Below are 23,911 nucleotides of genomic sequence, written 5' to 3' on the forward strand. Positions count from 1 at the left end.
CACAGTGGACTCTGCTACTGCTATCTTGGTTGATTGTGCTTCTGTATTTGGCTTTCTTCAAAAATCATATGAAAAACATTCTTAGCCTGTCGTTTGGTCTTTATCAGGCTGAAGTTGTGTACAGATGCGATGATGAGCTTGAGTGGCGATTTTTTTTTTTTTTAATCTCTATGAAGAATGACCCTAACCTTGCTTCAGCAATATCCAAAAATTCCCCTCATTACACACCATGAAAATTATCTAGGACTCATATGCTTCACTTCCTTTCTCCCTGACTTGTACGGAACACTTGGTGCATTGTAGAAATGTGCTGCGCCAAAGGTCCACTCATCAGCTATCTATGTCGATGAAAATGCGCACTATTTAACCTGTGCTGCCAACGGCCCCACATTCACGCCCGCAAACGGGTCTCCCAGGCACCACAAAGCTGCATCGCGTGTGGAGCTCCAATTGGCCTGACCCCAGCTGCCGAACCCAATTTACTTCCTGTAAACTAAGCCAACCGCGACTTGACTAGCATTGCTGCATGCGCGTTGCCGTCAAATTTCGAAAGCTTCGCCGGCTTCTACCCCCCGCGCTTTAACATCAGGCAACCACAACAACTCTCACCAAAATCACTACACGACGCTTGATGGAGGCGCAGAATGGATTCGCGCGAGCCCTTGTTTCTCTACAAAGAGACTCGTCTGAACCTTGAGCCATTTCCGTGCGCTATCGTTCACCTACACCTCAAAGCTTCCCACGCGAGCCAGCGGTCCGAGATCAACGGCCGAGTCTCGGAGAATGATCCTACGTATCGACTGAAAGGGCTGGCAAGCTCATCCGCGATATTTTATAGGAAGCATGGCGGCTTCCCTAAGGCATTTCTTTGGAGGGTACTCGACGGCGGCTACACCTTGAGCGTGCAACCAGTCGACCTTTGCCGACCTGAACAAGCTGCCGATGCGCCGCTAACTCTACACATACACTTTCCGGCGCCGCTCAAGCCGAATTGCATCGCCCTGGCTGATCCGAAGAACTCTGATGCGCTGAACATTTTTGCTATCGACGAATCGAACAACCTGTATGCTCTCCCGCTAAAGGCAGACGTCTTTCGCAAGCTCGTTGCAGTTGATGCCATACCCGTCGAGACACTGGAGCCGTTTCTACCCACAGCATTCAGCTTTAAGCATGTCCACCGAATGGTTGCCGTCAGCTCCGACCAGCTGTTGGCTACACTGCACGATGGCGGCGTGCTGGTCTTTGACCGACAGCCGCATTCACATGGGAGTAGGTGCACTGGAGTTTTACAAGATTCAGGTTGCTGAGGTATGGATGGGACCTCGTTACTGACTGGCATTCATTCGATAGCTTCGGCCGCATGGAAGGAGACTTTTTACAACTCGTCAGGCTGGAAGCAGGGACTGCGCAACTTGCTTCCGTTTCAGGGCGGCCCAACGGTCAGGTATGGCAAGGTAAACATGGACCTGACTGCTGCGACCTCGGTCACTGTGACCTCTATGAACATCGATGGTGCTTTGTTCGTCTTCACCGTTTGTCTCGATCATCGCATGCGAATTTGGAACGGCGACGGCGCTATTCTTTACACCGGCGATTTGCTCAACTCAGATCGCAGCCCACAGGACGTAGGAAAGTGGACTATCGACCCGACCCAGGCCAATTTGGTCAGGATACTGGAGACCTCAGAGAGCCATTGCCTTTGCGCTACTTATTCGCCCATTGGAACGGGCGCGTTCAAGTTCTGGAAGACTACCGCATCCACGACTGAATCTCTTATGGTCAAGGATGCATTCCCAGACCTCCAGCTTGTTCCCCCCACGCCTTCATCATCCGACATTTGGACACTTGCCGACTTTGGATTATCCCAAAATCACTCAACTAGGACCTTGCAGCTTTGGGTACTATGGAAAAACAACCTGACATATCGGGTTCAAAAACTAGATTTTAAGCCCGAGACTATAGGCACCTCGTGGGCCAACGACTGGGTCGATGCGTTCGCAGACCATGCAGTACCACCGGTCCATGGATCCACCGCCTGTGACGCGACAGACACGACAGAAAACTGGCTTCAGTTGATCTTCACCCCTGGCAGGTTTACCCGGACCACATTAGAAACCGCTTTGACTATGTATGAAGGTGGATTGGGCTCCGCCAAGGGAACTTCGTCTAAGGGGAAGAAAAACCTGGCCGAGTCTATATGCGCAGTCCTGGGCTCGACTGCAAGTCTTGAACGTGACTCGTCTGGAGCTATAGACTATGCGCAGTTCAGAGCAACGAGCGAGATTCATTGGCGGAGGTTCTACCGGCTGCTGTTGGAACTGGACAAGCAGAGGGGGGAGGCACTCTCGCTGGCGATAGACCCCGAGACTGGCCTGGCTTGGGTTGTGTGCGCCGACTGTGTCTCTGTAGTCCGCGCCTGCAGTAGCATTGAGAGGGTATACCACAACCTCGTCTCACCAGAGGCCAAGTTTCGCGACATCTCGGATCTTCTGACAGCCGGAAAAGCGTTCTTGGACGGCTTCTCTGACGGCATGCTGCAGACGAGTGTGGCAGCGCTACGTGCCGAGCTATTTGAGGACTCTTCAAGGACGGATTTCGAGCGCATACAGTGCTTTTCCGACAAGTCAGCGTTTTGGCGCCAGGTCACCGACGAGGATTGCATACAGGCCGTGGAAACACTCGGTTCTAACTTTAAGCTGGTGGACTCTGGGCGGCTTTACGGTGATCTATTTTCTCTTTTGGATGAGACGGCAGCTGCCAGGAATCGGGCCAACGGGCTGCCCTGCACAGATTTTGGCAAAAAGCTCTTGGTGAAGGGGACACACGAAAGTGCCGAGCTGATCTGGCGCATCTTGTTCAGCCAAGTGATTCTTCTGGTCCACATGGAGAACGAGACGGCCGATGCAGAGGAAAGCCCGCTTCATGCGAGGTTCGATATTGGGTTGGTTTTCAGACAGCTTGTTGCGGCGCTCCAAAGATTAAACCTGATCAAGTTGCTGTCCAATGCGGACGTCGTCGAGCCATTCCCAAAACCAGAGGCCACAAAGCCAGCGTCAAAATCCGGAAGTCTGTCCCCCATTTCTACAAAACGGGGTGAAGAATCATACACCATTACATGCCTCGAGGCAACTATTGGACATCTCTTAGGGCTTTCTGTTCAGGACGACGAGCCAATGTCGACAGTCCTTACGGACGTCATCGTCAACGTCTGTGCCCTGAATAGCAATCTTGAGTTGCCAGTCACTACCATCCAGTGCTCCATGCTCAAGCGGGATCGACCAGACCTCGCACTTGAGCTAGGAGCATTCGCAGATCATAGCCCTTGGTCTACCTACATTCAAGGACGTGTCAGCCTTGCGCTCAGGGATTATGATGTCGCGTCGGTCTATTTCAAGAAGGCTGCGATTGGCATGAGTAAGTCAACACGATTCCTTCCAACGTCCCTTCTATAAACGACAAGACCTTGTGCAGGCTAACATAGCGACAGGTGTTCCGATCAAGGGCGAGATGCACAGCGTCGGACTGCTGGATCACACGGAGCGGAAACAGTTAAATCACGGGATGCCCGAGTATTACGCGCATATAGTGTCTTTGTACGAGAGGCATAAAGCATACTCATATGTCGTCGACTTTGCTCGCTTGTCGTTGCAGTTTGCCAAAGCCCATGATCAGTCCGATACCCGGATGGACATGCTCGGCAGATTATTCTCCGCTTCAACTGCTATTTCGCGGTTCGATCTGGCACACACAGCCTTGCTTTCCATGACCAACACGGCTCTTCAACAGTCGTGTCTGAAGAAGCTCGTGGAGAAGATGTGTGAAACCCAGCAAAATGCCGAGCTAGTGAACCTTCCCTTCTGCAACCTGCAAAGCTCGGTGGACAGGATCTTGGAGCAGAAATGCCAATCCGCCAACGTCCAAGTCCAACCTGGACGTGGCGTTCCTTGGCACCAGATTTTGTACGCATGGCGTGTTCATCACAACGACCACAAGGGTGCCGCGGCAGTACTCCTAGACCGAACCAACAAGCTCAAGAAGGCGGGCGAAGGCAACAAGCTTGTCGGCGACGATGTTCTTGACACGCCTGTCACGCGGCAGTACCTCATGCTCATCAACGCGCTGAGCTGTGTGGAGCCGAAGCAGGCATGGATCGTCACCGAAGAGGACAGCGGCCACAAGAAGCCTCCTGCAGACAAGGCATTTGAGGACTTGATCGATGGCCTAGGCGGCGCTGCGAACAAGGACTCTACCGAGCTCAAGGTATTAGGAGACGACGGGCTCGGTGCCGAAGCTGTGGCATGGAAGAAGGTGCGTAGCCTGGTGGATTTGAAGAGGGATTACCAGGAAGAACTGGACCGAATAGCGGCGATACAGAACAACCAGTTCGACTTTGTGGTAGACGACGACGCGATGGAGTTGTGATCTGGGGAAGGTGGCTAACGACGAGCGAGCAAGCAGGCGGGGGACGGCATGAAGATAGTGTTGTTTCCAGGCGCTAGATTCCGGATTTGTGATGATACCTCTCGATTATGGAAAGAAAAAAAAAACATACTACTAGGAAAATGTTCAATAGAAGTAATATTGCCGGTCCTTTTTCACCGAGCGCCGCCACCAAGAATGACTTGACGAAAGGAATTCCAGCCCTGAGTTGACTATATGGTTAGGTGTCCTCTTGCTCTATGTGTTCTATGGACAGTGAGTTTGGTTGAGCGACGATCACATCATTGCACTCCGCTTCGTCAAGGATGTAGAGAAGAGTTCGTTTATTCCAACTTCCAAGAGTCCCCCCGCCCTCTTGATTCAAAACTTGAAAGTGCGCTAAAAGATTTCACGGGAAGAAAAGGTATGTATGAGTTTGACGATGCCTCCACCCCAATGCCACAACCGTCATATAACGACGGACAAAGAACGACAAGATAGGAAAGTTAATGGCACAGCAAACCCCCGAGGGATGAAGACCAAGCCACCGAAGAGAATCATAGAGCCGCTCCACTACGCAGGAACCGCCTGTATCCTACTCTCGGGCGGTGCGGGCAGTTGTTGGCTTCCGTTGAGTTCCTGGGGTGTTTGTCGGTAAAGGATAATTTCTGATTGTTTGAAGTATCTTCGGGCGTCTGTGGCTAATTATTAGCGACGTGTTGCCATCGGTGTTGCCATTGGTGCGAATACAAAGCATGATCGGATGCTGTAGCTTACCTTCGTCTATGAGGACCAGGCTGAGATAGTATCTGGTTGAAAACTTCTTGTTTACATCCCTGAAAGTTGGCGTGAGGTCGAATCCTCCCAGGAATAACCTGATGGGGATCGTTTCACCTCTTGACGGCGACCCGTCCATGATCTATGTATTTAAAAACCGGTTAGATCTCCTGATCCTGTGATAGCATCAAGAACCTGGGGCTTATGATCTTTGGGCTTACCTCAAACCTGACCAAGGTTTCGCTCTCGTTGTACTGGTTCGGCGCAGCACCCGTAGTCTCGCGCCTGATGATAGACAACTCCATGTGCTTGATCTTGAGCCTGACGAGTAGAAAATAGATTCTACCGACTATCACATCTTTCAAGTGATACTTTGACTTGGAGTACTCAAACTCGATGTGCAGACAATCCTCAATACCCACGTCCATCTTGATACTACTGTTGATCTCGGGGGGTATACGATAGCTGTAGACCCAAATGTCCTTCTCGCGGATGACGTCGGCCATGCGGCGCGAGACGGTGACGCGCACAAAGTAGCGCAGCTTGACATTGATGCCATTGTAGGACTCGTACTGCTTCTCGACGTTCTTGAAGTTGAAGTCAAAGGTTTGTGGGTGCTGCAGCTCGCCCGGAGCGGCAAGCTCCTGCACCAGGGAGAGGAACTCGTAATGGTTGCCCCGGTCAAAGAACATCTCTATGGAGCCGATGAACTGCACCTTGATTCCCGTGTGCTCGAGGCGCTTGCCATCCTTGGGCCGAACCGTGACCGCGCCCTTGACGGACTCGCCGTCCATGTAGAGAGGCGCCTTCTCCCGCCGGTTCTTGTCCAGCTTGATGTCCACCATTGATCGGTCGTCGCCATCTTCGAGGACGATATCAATGTCCACCGGGGTCGAGAAGAAGTAAGACATGGTAGGCAGCCGGGGGCCGTGTGCGGGCGATGTATCCGAAGTATCTTATATCCCCGCGGTGGTGAAGTTTCAGCCAAGTAGCAACCGCGGCGCTAGGAACCCTCCGAGCACCAGCCGGAGTAGTGTCACTTCGAGCTTATTTTTATTTTGGTTGGAGGGCCGAGGTGAGAACTGCGTTATTCTATTTGACGTCGCCTGAAGAATGGTTGGTCGCTTTGCGCGTCAAGCTACCTGCACGGTTCCGTTTGCGCCGCGATCTAAGGACTGATATTACGGTCGGTATCTCGTTGGCAGAAAGATGCAATTCCTAGAATGAACAGCCCGGCTCATCCGTCCGTCAATGAAGTTCTAACTCAATGCGTGAGAAAGAGAGAAAGGCGTCAGAGCCCCAGCAGTCGTATTCTAAATTCGGCAGCGGACTGAGACCCGACTGCATGTTCCGTTGCCTATCACCACCGCTGAGTCGGGGCTGGGAAGATGGGAGTCGTCATTGGGGAAGCTAACAAGCCACAGGTTGGAGCTCATAGTGGGTCACATGGCCCCACAGCGCTCGACCAGTGGGCTGTTATCCCACGTACCCTGGACAGGCAGAGAGTAAACCCATTGACAGTCCACGTGACATGAAGTTGAGGGGCAGTTTGAACGTGCGCGAAAAAACCGGGGCAATTTTTCGACCGCACACAAGAGGGAATTTCTCATAGCCATCGAAACAACTGAAGTTTGCCCTGCAGAGCAACCTTCACGTCGCCATCCAAGTTTCTCCCCTCCGACCACGAAGACGCCGTCAAGATGAAGTACATCCACTCAGAGGAGCTCCTGGAGGTGCCGGAGGGAGGTACGTCGAATTGAGAATTTCCGCATCGTCGTTATTTGCGCCGACAGCACGTTTGGGCCGAGGGCTACGAGGCCAAACGCACGCCGGGATGCCAAAGACGGGAGACCTGCGATAATTTTATCACTGGGTGTGACTTTCGTGGGAAAGTGCTGACATTCGAACTTTGGGAATTACAGTCAAGATCAGCATCAAGTCTAGGCTGATCACTGTTGAGGGACCCCGAGGTAAATTTACCCTTCTACCCGTTGCTAGCATCGCAACAACTACTGCCACCGATTTCCGACCCGAAAGACGAACTAGCGACGACTTGAAGAGGATCATGGTCTGACGGAAGGATGGAACGCCCTTATAGGAAAGCTCACCAAGAGCCTTAACCACATTGCCGTCACCTTCTCGCAACCCAGCAAGAACGTTATCGGCATCGAGATTCACCACGGCAAGCGCAAGGATGTCGCCACCCTCCGTACCGTCCGCACCCTGATCAACAACTTGATCATTGGTGTCACCAGGGGCTACAAGTACAAGATGCGCTACGTCTACGCCCATTTCCCCATCAACGTCAACGTTGAGAAGAACAACGAGACTGGCAACGCCGAGGTCGAGATCCGGTATGTCGATTTTACAACTGCGATGACGACTAGGCCTACCTGGAGGAGGAAATTTGGCCGTTTCTGGAAACCTGGAGGCAATTAGTGTTTGGGAATTTGGCGTGAAGGAATATGGACTGACGGAGAAATTTCGGTAGAAACTTCATCGGCGAGAAGCTCGTCCGCAGGGTCGCCATGCAGCCCGGTGTTGATGTCGAGATCTCGAAGGCCCAGAAGGATGAGCTCATCCTGTCTGGCAACTCTGTCGAGGCTGTCTCGCAAAGCGCCGCCGATATCCAGCAGATCTGCAAAGTACGGAACAAGGATATCCGTAAGGTACGACAGTCAACCGCTATGCCACCCTACTCGCTTTGCTCTGGCGTGTACGCTCATATATATTCACACAACCCTACTAACACGCGGTTTAGTTCTTGGATGGTATGTACGTCTCGGAGAAGGGCAACATCGAGGAGATTGCTGCATAAATGGGGGTGCGAGTCGACTGCTTTCTTTGTGCTTTCCTCTGGGTCTAAAGGAGTGGCAATGGGTTCATCAACGGAGTTGCATGTTATGCGATGGATAAAGTCTCATAGTAAATGTGAGCAAAAAGATCTTTTTTTTCGGCCACAACTGCGACGCCCGCTCGCGGCGCATCGTTTCTAGGGCATCTGAGCATAACGAGATACCACCCATGAGCCTGGGCACGGACTTGGTGACCGTGACCGCGGATTCCCGGGGGCTTGAACTAGCAGAGAATTGGTTCTATGCCGACCGGATGGGGCGCAACGCGTTACGATTAATGTACAACCGATTTTCACTGTTGCTGATGAGAATGGCTTGTGGAAATTACTCGTCGTTGCCATAATGAGTCCTCGCCTTAGGGCGTTCTATTTCATATAGTATCTGGCCTTGTCAAATATGACTCCTCATCATGTCCCTTCTCTGTGAAGCCTGAAGCCTCTGCTGATTACGAAGATAGCTTAAAAAAAAAGACCTCAATGTCTCGTAACTTATAACCTCGTTGACTCTACAACTGGCAAATGGCCAATTGATGGAATCATAGATCATGAATAGAAAATGCAAGACCTTGTTTGAACAAACTAACGCAACGCTGGAAATGTGGTGGCGGGGTTAGGGGTTGTTGAGGAGTTGTGCGCAAAAAAGAAATATGTCCGCGCGTTTAAAAAGGGGTGTGTATGTGCAATTTCCCCCCAAGATTCTTTTCGGCATTACATCGTAAGGCGAAGACCGTTCCAAGTGACGGCACGCCCATAGCATCCTTCAAATATGTCATATCCACATATACATCAGCCAAGCCGAGACGTAAAAGAAAAAGAAATCGTCAAGGCCTTTGGTGGTGGCTAATCAAAACTCTCATCTTCTCGAGGCTGCCCGAGACCTCGTCTCTGTTCTGACCGTTCTCCGTGTATCCCTGGTTCTGCTCGTTCTACGCGTCCCTACACTACCTAGAGTTCGGACGAAAATATGTCAGCACGTATTGCGAAACCCTAACATTTTTGGATCATGATTCAGTCAAGACTTACTTGGGTCGGTATAGCTCGTGTACGAGTCCCAGGTGGATGCGCTGACTTCGCTCCTCGGTCTCCTTGAGGATCGTCTCCTCTCCTCAACGACTTGCGTCTTCTTTTTCTTGTCCTCGTTCTTCTTCAAGCCGAGCAGAAGCAGAATGGTGCCTGCGGCACCGGCAAGGCCGAGCCAGCCAGCACCACTGTCCTTTTTTTCTTTGCGGGACGCAACCGTGGACGGCCGGCCGCTGCCTGAAAACCAGCCGCTATGCCTGTCACGTCGAGAGTGAGCCGAGGTGCCACGGCTGGCGCCACGACGGACGTAACGTTCCTCGACGACAGTCTTCTCAGACTTGTGGCTATCCTTCTTGCCGCCCAGGCCCAACAGACCCAGGACGCCCAGGCAGAGTCCGCGCACAACACAGCAAGCACAGATGATGATCAAGATGATGACGGCGGCAATTACGCCAATGACGATACCGGCGATTTGTCCGGCAGTAAGACCGCCACCACCTCCACCACCCGCCTCGCCATTCTGGTTGTCAGCAGTGCCAGTAGCACCTGGGACGGCCGTTCCAGTCGCACCGCCAGACCCTGTCACGCGGTAGGGCGCACTGAACTGGGTCGTCATGACCTGGCCGCCGGATGTATAAGTTGATGTCGTCCAGATCACTCCACCACCTCCTGCACCCTTGGCCATGCACTGGTTCTTTTGAGCGCAGTATTGGTTCGACGCACAGCAGATTGAACCACAGGAAGTCCATCCGGAGCCCGGAGGGACTATGCAGTCGTTTGGAGCCTGAGTCGTAGCCGCCGGGAAGTACGTGCTCCCGGTGCTGGTAAATGTTTGCGTCTGGGTCCATGTGGTAGTGAAGAGTGCAAAACCCCCACCAGCCGCCGCTGTGCAGCCTGCCAGGCCGTTGGAGGTGAAGCACCTCTCGCCAGAGCCACAACAGTATTGACTGTCCATACCGCACGGGTTCGCGCAGTCTCGCACCATCAGGTAGCCGTAGCCGGCGGCCACGGCCTCCATGGGGAGAGCTGAGACTGGTCTAGACATCCATGGCGCCGAAAGTAAGGATGCTATTGTCGCCACAAGGCGACTCCCTGGTCTGTGCATCGTGGCAGTTCTGAGAATTGAAAAGTTGAAGGAAAGCGGTCCTTGGACGGCGGAAGGGGGGGACTCCCAAGATCCCTTGGTGTGTAGCGGGAATTAAAAATTAGGTGCGTTGGCAGTCGGGACTTCGGTCGGCTCTCCTATCGGAAGCCGTCACTGTGCTCAACAGGTAATCCGCCTTCCTTTTTCAGAGGCGGGCAAGCGGTGAGCCAAGCAGCGGCGGGCACAGCAGCAGCTGTAGCAGCCCAATGCAGCTCGACTCAGCTGTAGGTGGTGGGAACAATAAGGAAGACCAAAGTCGGAAACTCGTCGAGTATTGTTCAAGTCAACGGGTGGGTTGGGGAAAAAAATCCGCGAGTCTTTAAAAAAGTTATTAGTTAAACGGCTGCGTTTTTTTTTTTTCTTTCTTTCTCTTAGCGGCAAACTCGGCTTTTTCGAACGAGTATGCAAGACAAACTGTTAGCTTGCGCAGCTGTGGAAACAAAGAATTGTTTTGGTGCGGGAAAGATTGATTAACGGTAAAGACGGAGGGTGGGTAGGCAAGGTAAGGTATGTATGCCAATGTTTTCCATGGAAAGGGAGAACACGCGAGACATTAATGTTCCATCCGCGCGGCCACAAAGGTTTATACGGTCGAGATATGGGGAAACAAATTAAAAAGAAAAATGAAGGGGGCGTGTCATTTGGTGGGCCATTACCAGAGCGCTTGTAATTGAACGCGAAGATGCAGGGTTTAATTGGGCTGTGTCCCAGCCTCCTGTAATTCTCGAAGCCCAACCTCTCGATTTTGATCAAGGCTTGCTGCAGCTCATCAGTGCTACTGCTACTAATCAATCGGTGATGCTTGGAAGGGTGCCACTCAAATTCAAGATCAGATTCAGGGTCCTGGTACCTGATTTACTAGATCGAATTTTCAAATCGCTTCTCAATTGCGTCAGTATGTCTCTCCCTGTTTACAGAAGAGTATCTCCTGTTTATTAGTTTATGGATGGGGATCGGCTCAGCTGAATTGCGCAAGCAAATATGGTTTATATCTTGACTGAAGTCTCCCTCACTCCCAATCGCTCGCCGTTGGTCAAAAGTCTGGTTTTCTCAGTGCAAAGCGGAGAGGCGTGTGTATTTTAACCTCTGTATGCGCTCGCAGCTCAACTTAATGCTGAAGAATTCGGGTGGACTGAGGCTGTCCTAGACCTAGACTGGACCTAGAAGCTTTCTTCTTCCTTTTGTTTACTTTGCTTCCCTTCATGGGTATATGGGTAAAAGCCCCCGCAACAGGTCCAAGCTACTGCATTGGACGGGCAATTATCGATTGCTTCCCAACGAACAGGGGTTGGTCCAGTCTCACTAGAGGGTGATCACCCTTGCAGCCAAACGGATGCCCACAAGCAGTACTTGTGCATGATTTGGCAGGTTGTTCCGGGCGCCGGGAGGAACTCTGGGATGAGCGCTGAGCTCCTCGGCCTATGTTCGGGATGGATGTCACAGGGTAATGCGCCGGATTAAATACCTTAAGGCTGGTACCTGCTGATGGGCGAATCGGGTTGAGAGTGATCGATCAAGTCTTTTGAGATGCATTTGGGAATTTTCAATTTGCGTCGCGAGAATGTTTATCGACAGCTTGAAAATAAAAAGTTCGAAATCTTATTGCCACTATTGAATTGAATATGACCATACGGTTTTTCAAATGGGTACCTACTTGGATGTACAGTACAGGGCAGTGTAGTGCAGTGCAGTTTGAGTAGTGCTAGGTACCTGGCCGTGCCTTGGGTCGTTTTGCAGTCTTGCTTGTCCGAGCTTCCTCCACTCGTAGCTTCATCCAAGCCATTCCGTCATCCTATTCCTCCACAATCCACCTTCATCAGGTGACCCGACCTATCACGAACATCACTTGTAACGAAGCACTTGCATTGAAGCAAAACCTTTGGTGACCATCAATCGATTCTTGTCGTACCCTCAAACTGCGATCGTCCACTTGCCAACACCATGGCGCTGGATCCTCCTACATACCTAGCCTCGCTGCAAAACAACATCCGCCAGCGGCCCATACCCTGGGATGGCGCCGTTCGGACGGGCGTCCTGACCGAGGAGCAGCTGGCAAAGACCCGCGCTGTTGAGAAACCAAACCGGGAAGCGCGCAAACAGACGGTTGAAGCCGATCTCGATGGCTACCGTGCCCTTTTCGTCGGGGAGCCGGGTCAACCCAGTGTGCTCGAATCTTCCAACAAACCCATCGTCCAATACCTGCTAGTCCTACTCAGCGACTTACTAGACTGTGCGCATATGAACCCTTTGAGTGAATAACCTCTGGCTGGATAAATCACAGACGATACTGAAACCCCTATTCCACAAACACAGGCGTGCCGACACTCTCGAAGGCCCTTTTCAAAGACTCCGACCCCTACAGGCAACTGCTGCCGCTCCTGGCCCAGTCGTCCGGCCCAGAGGACCCGATTCCGCTCCTCACATCACATGTACTCGTCAACCTGATCGCCGGTTCGCGAGACGAGTCGGATCTCACGTTGCAGAAAGCGCTGCCTGTCATCCTGAGCTACCTGTCGACCCTCACCAAGAGCTCTGACGCCGGGCTACAGGACATTGGAGTCCAGGAATATTCTACGGTCTTGTTCGGCAGCAAATCCCGGCGCCAATTCTGGGCACAGAGGAGCGAGACTGTGGCGCCGCTGATCAACATCCTCCGCGCCGCTGCGGGGTCTGCCAATGGAGACGCAAACGGCATCCGCTCGGGAAGCTTGAGGGGAGGCCCCATGGAAGGCTCCATTGGTGGTGGCGTTGGGCTGCAGCTTCTCTACCATGTCCTCCTTGTCATGTGGCAGCTGTCTTTCGAGGCTGAGGAGGTCGGCTGCGACCTGGATGAGTACGTTACCATGTCCTTTTGCGTTGCAGTCGCCAACAAGCTAGATCCGACGAATACTGACACTAAATTACATTGGTTGACAGGGAGTACAACATCATACAGCTCTATACCCAGCTTCTCAAGCTTTCGCCCAAGGAAAAGACTACTAGGCTTATTGTTTCTACGCTTTACAACCTTCTCTCGTCCAACAGGGCGAGCTTGTTGCCAGTGGCATCGTTTGCTCGTCTACCATCCTTACTCTCGAACGTAGCCTCGAGGCAACTCACAGACCCAGATCTACAGGAGGATCTGCAGAGCTTGAAAGACATGATGGACGAATACACGGCAACCAAGACGACATTTGACGAGTACGTGGCCGAGGTCACAAACGGCCATTTGCGATGGTCGCCACCACACCGTAACCAGACCTTCTGGGCAGAGAATGCCCGGCGCATCCTGGACGAGAACAACGGCGAGGTAGTGCGACAGCTGGCAGAGATCATGAAGAAGCCTTGGGACAATGACAAGCAGGTCCTGGCCATTGCATGCAATGACATTGGTGCGCTGGTTCGCGAGGTGCCCGAGAAACGAGGTCAACTGGAAAGGCTTGGTCTCAAGACTCGCATCATGGAGCTCATGGGTGAGGCTGATGAGAATGTGAGATGGGAGAGTCTGAAGGCATTGGGCGGATGGCTGAAGTACAGCTTTGAGAATAACAAATAGCTGGTTATTTCTTTTTTGTGTAGAATGGGGTATTTTATGGTATTTATGGCTGCGGAATTCACTGGTAAACCTGTTGATCAGTCGATTGATCGTATATAGGTAGGGAAGCATTGCACATGGCCACCAGACCAGCATCGTGCCGATGATCGATCTAGTTAGAATCACGACGCTGGTAGCCGGTATTCCTGACCTGTATTCCTTGCAATCGCGAACGGTAAAAGATGATATCGCGCGGGCCGCTGAGGATTTTGCATTAATTGCCAAAGCGTCATGCTGCCAGGGCGCCCAGGATAGGTTTCCGTCGGGGAATGTGCACTTACTAGGGGACTACCGATCAAAACCGAACTTGGCCCGTCGGATGTCCCGCTTTGACAATAAACGTATCAGGCCTAGCAACCAGCAACCTTATCTCTCGATTCGATTCAGGACTGCAGTTCTTTGAACGTGCGTTTTTGTAAATACGAAAAGAAAGAAGAAAAAATTCAAAAATTGCCAATTGAAAAGGCTGCGGGTGCAAAGGAAAGACTATTTGTGAAAAAAAAAAAAAAAAATGCGAGGATTAACGCCATTGCGAACTCTGGCCAGGCCAGCTCGTCTGTGCCTTCGCCAACCACAGCGCAGCCTGTCCCGGGTTTCCGTCACTACTAAAAGCCAAGGCCGATGCTCGGAGATGGGCAAACGGCCGCTGCTGGCCGCCACAACAAACGAGCTTCGCGCACCACAGACAGGAGCACAAAGGCGACACGCCTCGGGATCTTCTGGCGAGACGTTGCAAAAGACGGCCCTCTATGATCTGCACGTCGCCAACGGCGGCAAGATGGTGCCGTTCGCCGGCTACCACATGCCGGTGCAGTATTCGTCGCTGTCGGTGAGCGCGTCGCACGTCTTCACGCGCGAGAAGGCCTCGCTCTTCGACGTCGGCCACATGGTGCAGCGGCGCTTCAGCGGTCCCGGGGCCGCCGCGTTCCTGGAGCGCGTTACGCCGTCGGGCATCGCCGCCCTGAAGCCGCACCACGGATCGCTGACCACGCTGCTGCACCGCGGCACCGGAGGCATCGTCGACGACACCATCGTCACCCGCCTCGACGACGAGCTCTTCTACGTCGTCACCAACGCCGGCTGCCGCGACAAGGACAACAAGTACTTCGCCGACGAGCTCGCCGCCTGGGACGGCGCCACCGTGAAGCACGAGGTCATGGATGGCTGGGGCCTCGTCGCGCTGCAGGGTCCCCTGGCCAAGGACGTTTTGGCCGATGCCCTCGCCGAGCCGGCCGAGGTCGACCTCCCCAACTTGCACTTTGGCATGTCGCGCTACGGCCGCATCAAGCTGCTCGGCATGGAGGTTTCGGCGCCGCTGCTCATCAGCCGCGGAGGATACACGGGCGAAGACGGATTCGAGATCTCGATCCCCGAGGACGAGACCGTCGCCGTGACGCAGGCCCTGCTCGCCACCGGCACCCCTGAGCGCCTGCAGCTGGCCGGCCTGGGCGCCAGGGACAGCCTGCGGCTCGAGGCGGGCATGTGCCTGTACGGCCACGACCTGGACGACACGACGACGCCCGTCGAGGCCGGGCTCAGCTGGGTCATTCCCAAGGCGAGGAGGGAGACGGCGGGCTTCCACGGTGCCGAGGTTATCCTGCCTCAGTTGGTGCCCAAGAGCAAGGGGGGCAAGGGCGTGGAGAGGCGACGGGTCGGCCTGGTGGTCGAGGGTGCCCCGGCCCGTGAGGGTGCTGATATCGTCAGCAGCGACGGCTCCACCAAGCTGGGCAAGATCACGAGCGGCTGTCCCAGCCCCACGTTGGGCAAGAACATCGCCATGGGATACATTCAGGATGGGCAACACAAGGCGGGTACCGAGGTTGCGGTTCTGGTCCGCGGCAAGCCCAGGAAGGCGGTGGTGGCCAAGATGCCTTTTATCCAGACCAAGTACTGGAAGGGAGCATTGTAGATCTTGTAGTATCAGTGCTATGAGGCTTTGAGGCATAAATTTATTTGTTACTATCAAGATAGCCTCCGTTCAAACGGCCATCCATATGCCTGTCGAATGTATTGTAGATCCAGAAGGGACAAGGCGTGAGTGAGTGCAGAATACATGGGACTAGGGCCTGAAGCCGGTATTCTTTCTTTCTTTCTTTTTTCTTCTCCTCCAGATGTCTGATGTCTCTACCCGTGCCACCTTGCGGGCCGCATGCTAGAAGAAATAGCCGAGACAAGACTAGAATTCTTTGGTGATTTGTTCTTTTGTGGCCGTTCTAAACCATAGGAAGCCATCATTTGCCTTCTTGTGGAAAGCGTCTGACTACCCTCAAACTGACGTCCTTTGTCTAATCTTGCAGCATGTCTCCTTTAAAGATTACACGCGCCGGGCCAAAGGTGCACATTGGAGTGCGGTCACCGGCGTTTGGAAACGTGTGCTGCTTGGTGTAAAAGAAAAGGAACCACAAAGGGTGTTGCAAATTTTCCTTGGGCCCCATGATAAACCGGCTCACTGATCGGCCCTGTATTACATAAGCCAAGAGCTAATCCCCTGCAGGGTCGGACAGGTATCCACCGTAGCTAGCTATCCGAGGCATCGAGCTTTGTGCTTTGTGCACCTGACTTTGGATGCCACTGGCGTCATGCACGTCCGACAGCTGTTTGTCAGAAAACATGGTTTCCAATTTCTAAATCACGGGACGGCGCGTGCTCTTGATGACTTTGGCAAAATTAACATATAGAACTCGGCAGTGGCGCCCGGATACTGCAAAATGACAGCCGCCAAAGGCTCGGAGCGTTTATATATATGAATCAAATGTATACGTATCGGCTGGTGAGGAGATTACCGCCCGCAGATAGAATCACAGAATGACAAGCATGATGGTGGGTGGATGCAAATGGGCCATAGAGGTACTCAAAAATTATCCAGTGGGAAGCGAAAAGCCCTCGTCTGGGAAAGTTTTGTGCATGCCTCAGCCAAGCCACGTGGGCCCATTGCTGATGGGCATTGGATCAGGAACGTGTTTTGTTTCCATCAACGGTTTGAGAGAGAAGGAAAAAGAAGAAGAAGAAGAAGAAGAAGGGGAAAAAATGGGATCAAATTTTACATTTCACAAGTTAGGTGAGTACTGATGACGCATGGGCCGTTGCTTGTACAAGACAGGCATTCGGTGTGCGAACGCGTTGCACGAGACCAGTGACGGCGGTGTCATGCTGTGACCACTGTCCTGTCTCGTTGTGATTGAAAGCAAGAGCTCGAGGCAAGACATGCGCTAGTCATCAGCCCGGCTGACAAGGATTCCGTTAGGGTCTGGCACCCACCACGCGCCACTCGACGTAGTTCTGTACTGCACTTGTCAAAGTAACTTCCATGATCTTCTCGTCTCAGACAGGCTGCAGATGTATAGGCGCAGTCGCGTGCTCGTCATCACTGGCACCTTCCACGTTTGAACCCAATTTGATGTTGACCCAAATCTTACTTTATTCTATCTGTACTCTGTTTGGTCTGTAGCAAGATGCAATTCAGCGCTCTGTCTGGGATTTGTTTGGTAGGTTCTGGATCTTTTTTTTACCTGAGTTTATTCCTTCACTTGCTCAAACATCTGCATAATTACTCGCAAGTAACCTTGATTTACTCTGTAGAATTTGACAAGGTACCTATTCCTTACGTATTGACCCCTGCCATTTCCTTGACCTTCTCGACTGAGCACTCCATGGTTACAACAGCATCCACCTCCACTACCGCAAGACTCCCTAGGATCTCTACCTGTCGTGTCTTTCACCCAACCAGGGTATAGACCAAGACCCTGAACTGCCCAGGAGTGCTGCTCGCCTGATCCCGGCGGGATGTGTGTGGTGCTCTACAAGGTTCCACGCTTCGCAGACTGTCGTCACCTGGAAACTTTCCAAACTGGTTGTACAGCCGCAACCTCATTTTTAACCTACCCTCTGTCTGCCTCCATTTTGTGCACAATGTTTTTCGTCCCCTGATCTCGAATCTTCTTGGCTCGTATATTATTTCTGGGGCCCGGTCGCTTTTTCCTAACTATTTGGTGGTTTTTTTTTTTTTTTTTTTCGGGGGTTGTGTTTTTTTCTTTTTTCCCATCCTCTTATTCAACTTGGATATCCACGTTTTGCCCAGGTACCCGCGGGCGTTCGCCCCGACAAAAGATGCGCCGGCCCGGGATACTTCTGGTCTTAGGCTTGCTTTGCGATGCCGTCATCGCCAGTATAGGCCGCGATAGTGGGCTTGAAGCTCAACATGTCCTGAAAGATCCTCATGGGAACGCGCTTGAGGCGCCAGCACAGAGGCGGTTACATGGGCGATTTATACACATTACCGGTATGTGAATTACCACCCACTGGGGTTTTGACTTCATGCAGAACTGGCTGCAAGATCAGTTACTGAGCCAACGATCGATCGCATCCTACACAGACTTCCACCCCGATACCTTTTACAAAGTGCATACGTCAACCGATGAGGATATTGCCTGCCACCGTGGCGAGGGCCATGCAGGTTACTATGGCGCTGCAATGTCGGATTGCGACACACCAATCTCGCTGGTCAATGCTACCTTTGACTGGCTCGACAAGCACTGGAAGGACAAGATCGACTTTATTGTCTGGACCGGTGACAGCGCTCGTCATGACAGCGACGAGGAGATACCCCGAAATGCCAAGCAGGTCCTAGGAACCAACCGCATGATTGCCAACAAGTTCACGGACTTGCTGTATAATGAGTCAACCAGGGCTCTTTCGATACCCGTCATACCAACATTTGGCAACAACGACATTCTTCCTCACAACATCATGCTGCCCGGCCCCAATCGCTGGCTCCAGGATTACAGCAACATTTGGAACCACTTCATTCCCGAGGAGCAGCGCCATTCTTTCGAACTCGGCGGCTACTTCTACGTTGAGGTCATCCCTAACAAGTTGGCCGTCTTCAGCCTAAACACGCTATACTTTTTTGACCGAAACGCCGCCGTCGATGACTGCATCAACCCCTCAGAGCCGGGCTACAAACAGCTGGAGTGGTTGCGAGTCCAGTTGCATTTCATGCGGCAGCGTGGGATGAAGGCTATTATAATAGGTCACGTACCGCCTGCACGCACACCTAGCAAGATGTTGTGGGACGAGTCTTGCTGGCAAAAGTATACGCTCTGGATGCAGCAGTACCGCGATGTTGTGACGGCCAGCATTTACGGGCACATGAATATCGATCATTTTATGCTTCAGGACTCCCAGGAAGTCGACTTGCACTTGCTCGACAATGGTGGGATCTTGAGTGGCGGTCTGCGAGAAAACCTGGACGATGAGCTTACGGTCCTGGGCGCCACAGACTACCTGAAAGAAATGCGGGACAGGTGGTCCAAGCTGCCTAGTTCGGTTGGCCAGATCGCTGATGGGCCATCTAGATTAGCTCTCAAAAAGAAAAAGAAGAAGCACGAGAACCTGGTGGGATCTTGGGGTGAGCGGTACTCGGCAACCATGGTTGGTGGGAGCATAGTACCCAACTTTTACCCTAGCTTCCGAGTCTACGAGTACAACACAAGCGGTCTTGAGGATGCAGCTATCTGGACCGGTCCTGCCCTGGACCGAACAGCTTCAGCCGCCGAGATAATAGACATTACCGACCGGGAGTCTATGATGCATATTCTGGCCGAGATCGAGAAGAAGAAAAAGAAAAAGGGCCGAAAGGCTAAGCCGAAGCCCAAAGATCCCAACTTGATCAAACCCGAACCGCCGGCTAAGACGGCACCCCCGGGCCCTGCTTATTCGCCACAGCCTCTCACTCTGCTTCGGTATGAGCAGTGGTTTGCCAACTTGACTCGCATCAACAGTGGCCCGGTCGATGATGAGTCCGAGGTCGAGGCTGCCAAGTGGCGGAGTGGTAAACCTGGGAACAAACCATCCAAACAGACCCCAGGAGAATTCAGGTTTGAGGTGGAGTACAACACCTCAACGGACAAAGTCCTTAAGATCAAAGACCTCACAGTCCCAAGCTTCCTCAAGTTGGCATATCGCATGGGAAAGAAAGAACAACAAGGCAAACCCCTCGATTTTGAGGCCGATACGCACCTGCCTGGTCTCGAGGATGCTGACGACTCTGATTTGGATTGGTATGTTGTTTTGGACGAAGAAGGCAGCGACTACGGCAACGAGACCGCCGTTGATCGAACTATGAAGAAGAACAAGAAAAAGAACAAAAAGAAGCACAAGAAGCACAACAAAGTATGGCTTCGCTTTCTCAAGCATGCATTCATTAGTACGGTCGATAGGCGGGAACTTGAGAAGCTTGACGGCTAGACGTCCAGGGGGTTTGATATGTCTGCTTGTTGGATATCAGTATTGAATTCTTTGTTTCCCCTGCCGGTAAGCGAGTATCTTCGGCTCGCGTGCCAGCTGTTTCTTGTATATTACTTCTGTCTTTTTGCTCTTCTTTCCCTCTTCCTCTGTTTTCTCTTTTGGAATAGTAATGATGGGGCATGGAGTTTAGGGCCATATTTGGGTTTGTTCGGATAGGTTTTGCTTACAGGGTGGCTTGTATAGCTGGCTCGTCTTGGTGTCGGTCATTTCAATTCTCGTTTTCTCCTTTTAGATTCTGCTTGTCGGATATGTGCGAACACGCGAATAAAAAATGGGCATCGTATATACGAACAAGCTCATTGGGACGGTATTATAGTCTTTTTTTTTTCACCACTAATAAACTGCGGCTGTTTGTCTGATCATAAAGCTAGAGAAGCTAGAAGCGTGGATCAAATGTCGAGCCATCACCTCTTATTCATACCACACTCCACGCTGACCTGACATCTTGTGGCAACGGCTAATGCTTGTTCAACGGTGAACATCAAAGCCGGCCTCTCCCTGGACCACATCGCGATCCTCCTTGTCAAGCTTCACGACGTGAGCGCCCTTGGGACCCTTGTCGACGTCCTTGAGAAACGCATCCAGTGCTTTCTCGTCCCCTTGGGCTTCACCCTCGACCTATATGGGGGGTTTGTTAAATAACTGTTAGAGAATTGCATGTATGAAGATATTGGAATAAACGAAAGCAAGCATTAATATCCGTTCCCCATAGCTAAGAGTTCTCACACTCACCTTGTTGTTTGGGATGTTCTTTACCCAGCCAGTGATGCCTTGCTCGTTTGCTCGTTTCTGTGTGAAGAAGCTTCATGTGTGGTTTGCAGTCAACATCATGGTGACGAAACAGATGGCAAATGATACAAGCACTTTTTTTTTTTTCTTATGGAAGCTTACCGGAATCCAACTCCTGTATTTTTATAGGTTAATAGTTTAGTTGGATGTTATCCAAAATTGTTTAATTGCATACAAACCTACCCTGTACTGCCCCGCCATGGGCAACAAAGTGAACCTGCGAGACGATGACTTTAGCTTGGGTGCTTTTTTATTCGTCTTGTCTGTCTTCGCGATTATTATCACAGGCGGCCTTACTCTCTTCATCTTGATGATCTTGATTTGAAAATCAATGTATTATGAGTTCAAAGTTATGGCTTGCGAGTCGGAGTCATGTGCAACTTTTTTTTTTTTTTTGTTTGGGAGATTTTGATAGTAGATTCTAGACGAGTTGTCGCCGCAGTCGGCTGGTTCTATTGTGGTGATGTCACTTCGGGGGGCACCCAGGTAAGGGTCGTTGAACGATTTCTCTGATTGGACATTCCGCATCCTGTCGCCTAGGTAGGAACGAACTTTGACAAGCATACCGCTGTTCTAGTCGAAATATGGAGGGATACAATAATCAACGCACAATCCAATCCAACAGCAGCTACGTTCCAGAGTTATTAATCAATGACCAATGGGATGACGAGCCGCCCGTACTCAATCCCATCCGGTGAGTGTTATTAGATCCAGTATCGGGGGCGTGCCATCGACGATACGAATCGCACGACCTGGGATATGGACGCTGCGTGGCATTGCTGTATCACCGAGCTTTTTGAAGTTCAATCCGACCACTGAACGTATCGTTGCTCTACCTTTTTTGGTATCTGCAATAAGACAGAATGGATTCCGCATCGGCGACGGCAATGTCGGAATGCGAACCGGAAACATTTCTACAAGTGTTGGATTGGTAAAGATGCGAAGGAAGAAACAAATTGAATCAAACTTGACAGCATCCATGCCATTCGACATGTATAAAACAGATAAGAAAGATAAATGTAGTAGGATATACACTGGACAGTTACTATATCAGTCAAAGCTGGGAAATTAAATATGTTTTTGGAAGCAGTTATAGAAAGACCGTGTATCATACGTATGAAAATAAAAACCCGCCACTTCATCCAGATTATATGAAGGATAGTTTGCCAAGTTTCTCCTCATTACAAGGTTACTATATTTGACATGCACATTTTGAAATTTTGCTAGACTCAAAGATACTCCACCTTAAAAGCTCGCAACTCTGCATCTTGGCCAAAAAGGAGAGAGAAAAAAAAAAAACCCCCCCTCAAATATCGCTGCGGTTGGTAAGTAAACAAAAAACCATTACGGTTCCTTGGTGTACCTGGTTTCCACCCCCAGGTAAAGTCCCCACAATTAAATAGCTCACTCTGATCGACGGGCCCGCCTTGAGCTGCAACTTCACTGTGACTACTTACCTCCGCAATTAAAAGACGATCATCAAACTACGGCCATCAAACGGTTAACCACTACTTTTTATTCTCCAGCCGCGACCTCATCAAAACCCACCCTGCTTTATTTCTTCGATTTTTCATTCTTGAACTTCTTTGAGTTTCTTTTTTTTTTTCTTATTCAGAATGACCGAGCCCTCGACGGAGCAACCCTCCGAAACGCCAGTCGTCTTTCGCCGCGGTAAAAAGAAGAAGGCCGCTTACCGTCAGCGAGACAACGAGCCCGTCGACAATGATGTCGCGGCACCCACGACCACCGACGCGTCGACCGGGAACTCGCAGCCCGCCGCAGCCGAACCCAACTCGAGCGCCGCGGCCAACGTCCCCATTAAGAAGGAGGACAGCGACGGCGAGAAGGAGCACGTCGACGAGGATGAAGACGCGGGCCTGTCGGTGGCCGAGGTATTGAGGTTGAGGAATGCGCGTAAGGGCAAGACGCGCGGCGTCGACCTGCGCGCCGACTCGGTTTCTAAAGTCGTGGATGAGCCTGCTCCAACGGAGCTGGTGGTCAAGGAGGAGATGCCCGGCCCTGCGGCCGCTGTTGTTGCAGGCTTGGGCAGGCGATTCGCGGCTCAGACCGGGCTGGTAGGCGAGCTCGTCAATAGACACATGTTAGTTGGTCGACTTCTTTTCCCCGACCCTCTTTTCCTACATCCTGCCTCGGTTCCCCTCAGCAACGCTCGTGACTAGCTTGGCGCATACTAATCAGGCAGGGAGGAATATATAGAATCAGAGTTGGCTAGGCGGAAGCAGGCGACGGGTATGACAACGACAGCCACTGCGTCTGGCTCATCCGCAACCGCATCACACGACAGGCTGCAAGAAAGCGACCAGGCTGCTGCTAGCGCTGCAGGAGGCCTTGTCGCCGAGACGCCGGCGCAGCCCGCCACCCGCGGCAAGCTGCACGAGGTAGACCTCGGCCAGGAGATGCGCCAGCGCAACGTTGTCGAAACACGGCGTGCCGCGAAGCGTCTCAGAGGTGAGGAGGTTGGCGAAGACGGCGCCGACGCAAGCGAAGCAGACAAGGGGAAGCCTGCCAAGCGGAACCGCCGGCCTAGTGAGGACGCTCTTCGCGACAAGATGGTGGAGCAGTTCCTACTCGAAAACAAAAGTAAGCCTTTCCTTCCCCTTTTCTTTCATTTGTGTCTAGATTCGTACGTCCTATCTTTGCGGCATGAGAAAACAAACGAGTGCTGACCGGGCCGCCCAGTGGAAAACTACCAAATGGAAGATATCCAACAGCCGGAAGACGGAAGGCCGCACGACGCAAGGGTGGCCGAGGAGTTTCGCCGCGAGTTCATGGAAGCCATCTACCAGCGCAACCGCCGCCGACGACCAGCCATCAACCAGCACAAGCGGGCCCCAAAGAGGGACGAGTCAGAGATCCTCAAGGGACCCAAGCTCGGCGGCAGCAGGAATTCGAGGGCTGCCATCCGCGATATCTTGCTGAAACAGGCAAACGAGAAGCGGGCGGCGGAACGATCGTGAACCCTACTGCTGGTGGATTTCAAGAACCTGCAGATTATTTTTTTTTTTTT

General features: G+C 52.0%; 8 protein-coding genes across 8 annotated transcripts; 5 read left to right on the plus strand and 3 right to left on the minus strand.

Annotated features, from left to right (window-relative positions):
- Nucleotides 1-644: 644 nt before the first annotated feature.
- On the plus strand, nt 645-4,422 carry PpBr36_00404 (uncharacterized protein; the record flags this gene model as incomplete). Its single annotated transcript, XM_029887597.1, has 3 exons — nt 645-1,269; nt 1,351-3,414; nt 3,488-4,422. 3 exons carry the CDS (start codon nt 645-647, stop codon nt 4,420-4,422), a joined length of 3,624 nt encoding a protein of 1,207 aa, XP_029751389.1.
- A 570-nt stretch (nt 4,423-4,992) lies between these two features.
- Nucleotides 4,993-6,107, minus strand: PpBr36_00405 (uncharacterized protein; the record flags this gene model as incomplete). Its single annotated transcript, XM_029887598.1, has 3 exons — nt 4,993-5,120; nt 5,197-5,338; nt 5,418-6,107. The coding sequence occupies 3 exons, from the start codon at nt 6,105-6,107 to the stop codon at nt 4,993-4,995; spliced, it is 960 nt and encodes a 319-aa protein (XP_029751390.1).
- A 789-nt stretch (nt 6,108-6,896) lies between these two features.
- PpBr36_00406 (uncharacterized protein) lies at nt 6,897-8,014 on the plus strand (the record flags this gene model as incomplete). Its single annotated transcript, XM_029887599.1, has 5 exons — nt 6,897-6,942; nt 7,119-7,166; nt 7,295-7,550; nt 7,688-7,865; nt 7,958-8,014. The coding sequence occupies 5 exons, from the start codon at nt 6,897-6,899 to the stop codon at nt 8,012-8,014; spliced, it is 585 nt and encodes a 194-aa protein (XP_029751387.1).
- An 889-nt stretch (nt 8,015-8,903) lies between these two features.
- On the minus strand, nt 8,904-10,175 carry PpBr36_00407 (uncharacterized protein; the record flags this gene model as incomplete). Its single annotated transcript, XM_029887600.1, has 2 exons — nt 8,904-8,995; nt 9,074-10,175. The coding sequence occupies 2 exons, from the start codon at nt 10,173-10,175 to the stop codon at nt 8,904-8,906; spliced, it is 1,194 nt and encodes a 397-aa protein (XP_029751388.1).
- A 1,980-nt stretch (nt 10,176-12,155) lies between these two features.
- Nucleotides 12,156-15,697, plus strand: PpBr36_00408 (uncharacterized protein; the record flags this gene model as incomplete). The annotated part of the gene is made up of 4 exons (XM_029887601.1): nt 12,156-12,465; nt 12,528-13,047; nt 13,131-13,683; nt 14,420-15,697. 4 exons carry the CDS (start codon nt 12,156-12,158, stop codon nt 15,695-15,697), a joined length of 2,661 nt encoding a protein of 886 aa, XP_029751391.1.
- A 2,198-nt stretch (nt 15,698-17,895) lies between these two features.
- Nucleotides 17,896-20,034, plus strand: PpBr36_00409 (uncharacterized protein; the record flags this gene model as incomplete). Its single annotated transcript, XM_029887602.1, has 2 exons — nt 17,896-18,067; nt 18,161-20,034. The coding sequence occupies 2 exons, from the start codon at nt 17,896-17,898 to the stop codon at nt 20,032-20,034; spliced, it is 2,046 nt and encodes a 681-aa protein (XP_029751392.1).
- Nucleotides 20,035-20,562: 528 nt separating this feature from the next.
- Nucleotides 20,563-21,084, minus strand: PpBr36_00410 (uncharacterized protein; the record flags this gene model as incomplete). The annotated part of the gene is made up of 3 exons (XM_029887603.1): nt 20,563-20,712; nt 20,827-20,883; nt 21,067-21,084. 3 exons carry the CDS (start codon nt 21,082-21,084, stop codon nt 20,563-20,565), a joined length of 225 nt encoding a protein of 74 aa, XP_029752478.1.
- Nucleotides 21,085-22,499: 1,415 nt separating this feature from the next.
- Nucleotides 22,500-23,861, plus strand: PpBr36_00411 (uncharacterized protein; the record flags this gene model as incomplete). The annotated part of the gene is made up of 3 exons (XM_029887604.1): nt 22,500-22,984; nt 23,087-23,484; nt 23,584-23,861. The coding sequence occupies 3 exons, from the start codon at nt 22,500-22,502 to the stop codon at nt 23,859-23,861; spliced, it is 1,161 nt and encodes a 386-aa protein (XP_029752477.1).
- Between the last annotated feature and the right edge of the window lie 50 nt (nt 23,862-23,911).

The sequence above is a fragment of the Pyricularia pennisetigena genome, chromosome 2 (assembly GCF_004337985.1).
Source record: "Pyricularia pennisetigena strain Br36 chromosome 2, whole genome shotgun sequence".
In the NCBI taxonomy this organism is placed as follows: Eukaryota; Fungi; Ascomycota; class Sordariomycetes; order Magnaporthales; family Pyriculariaceae; genus Pyricularia; species Pyricularia pennisetigena.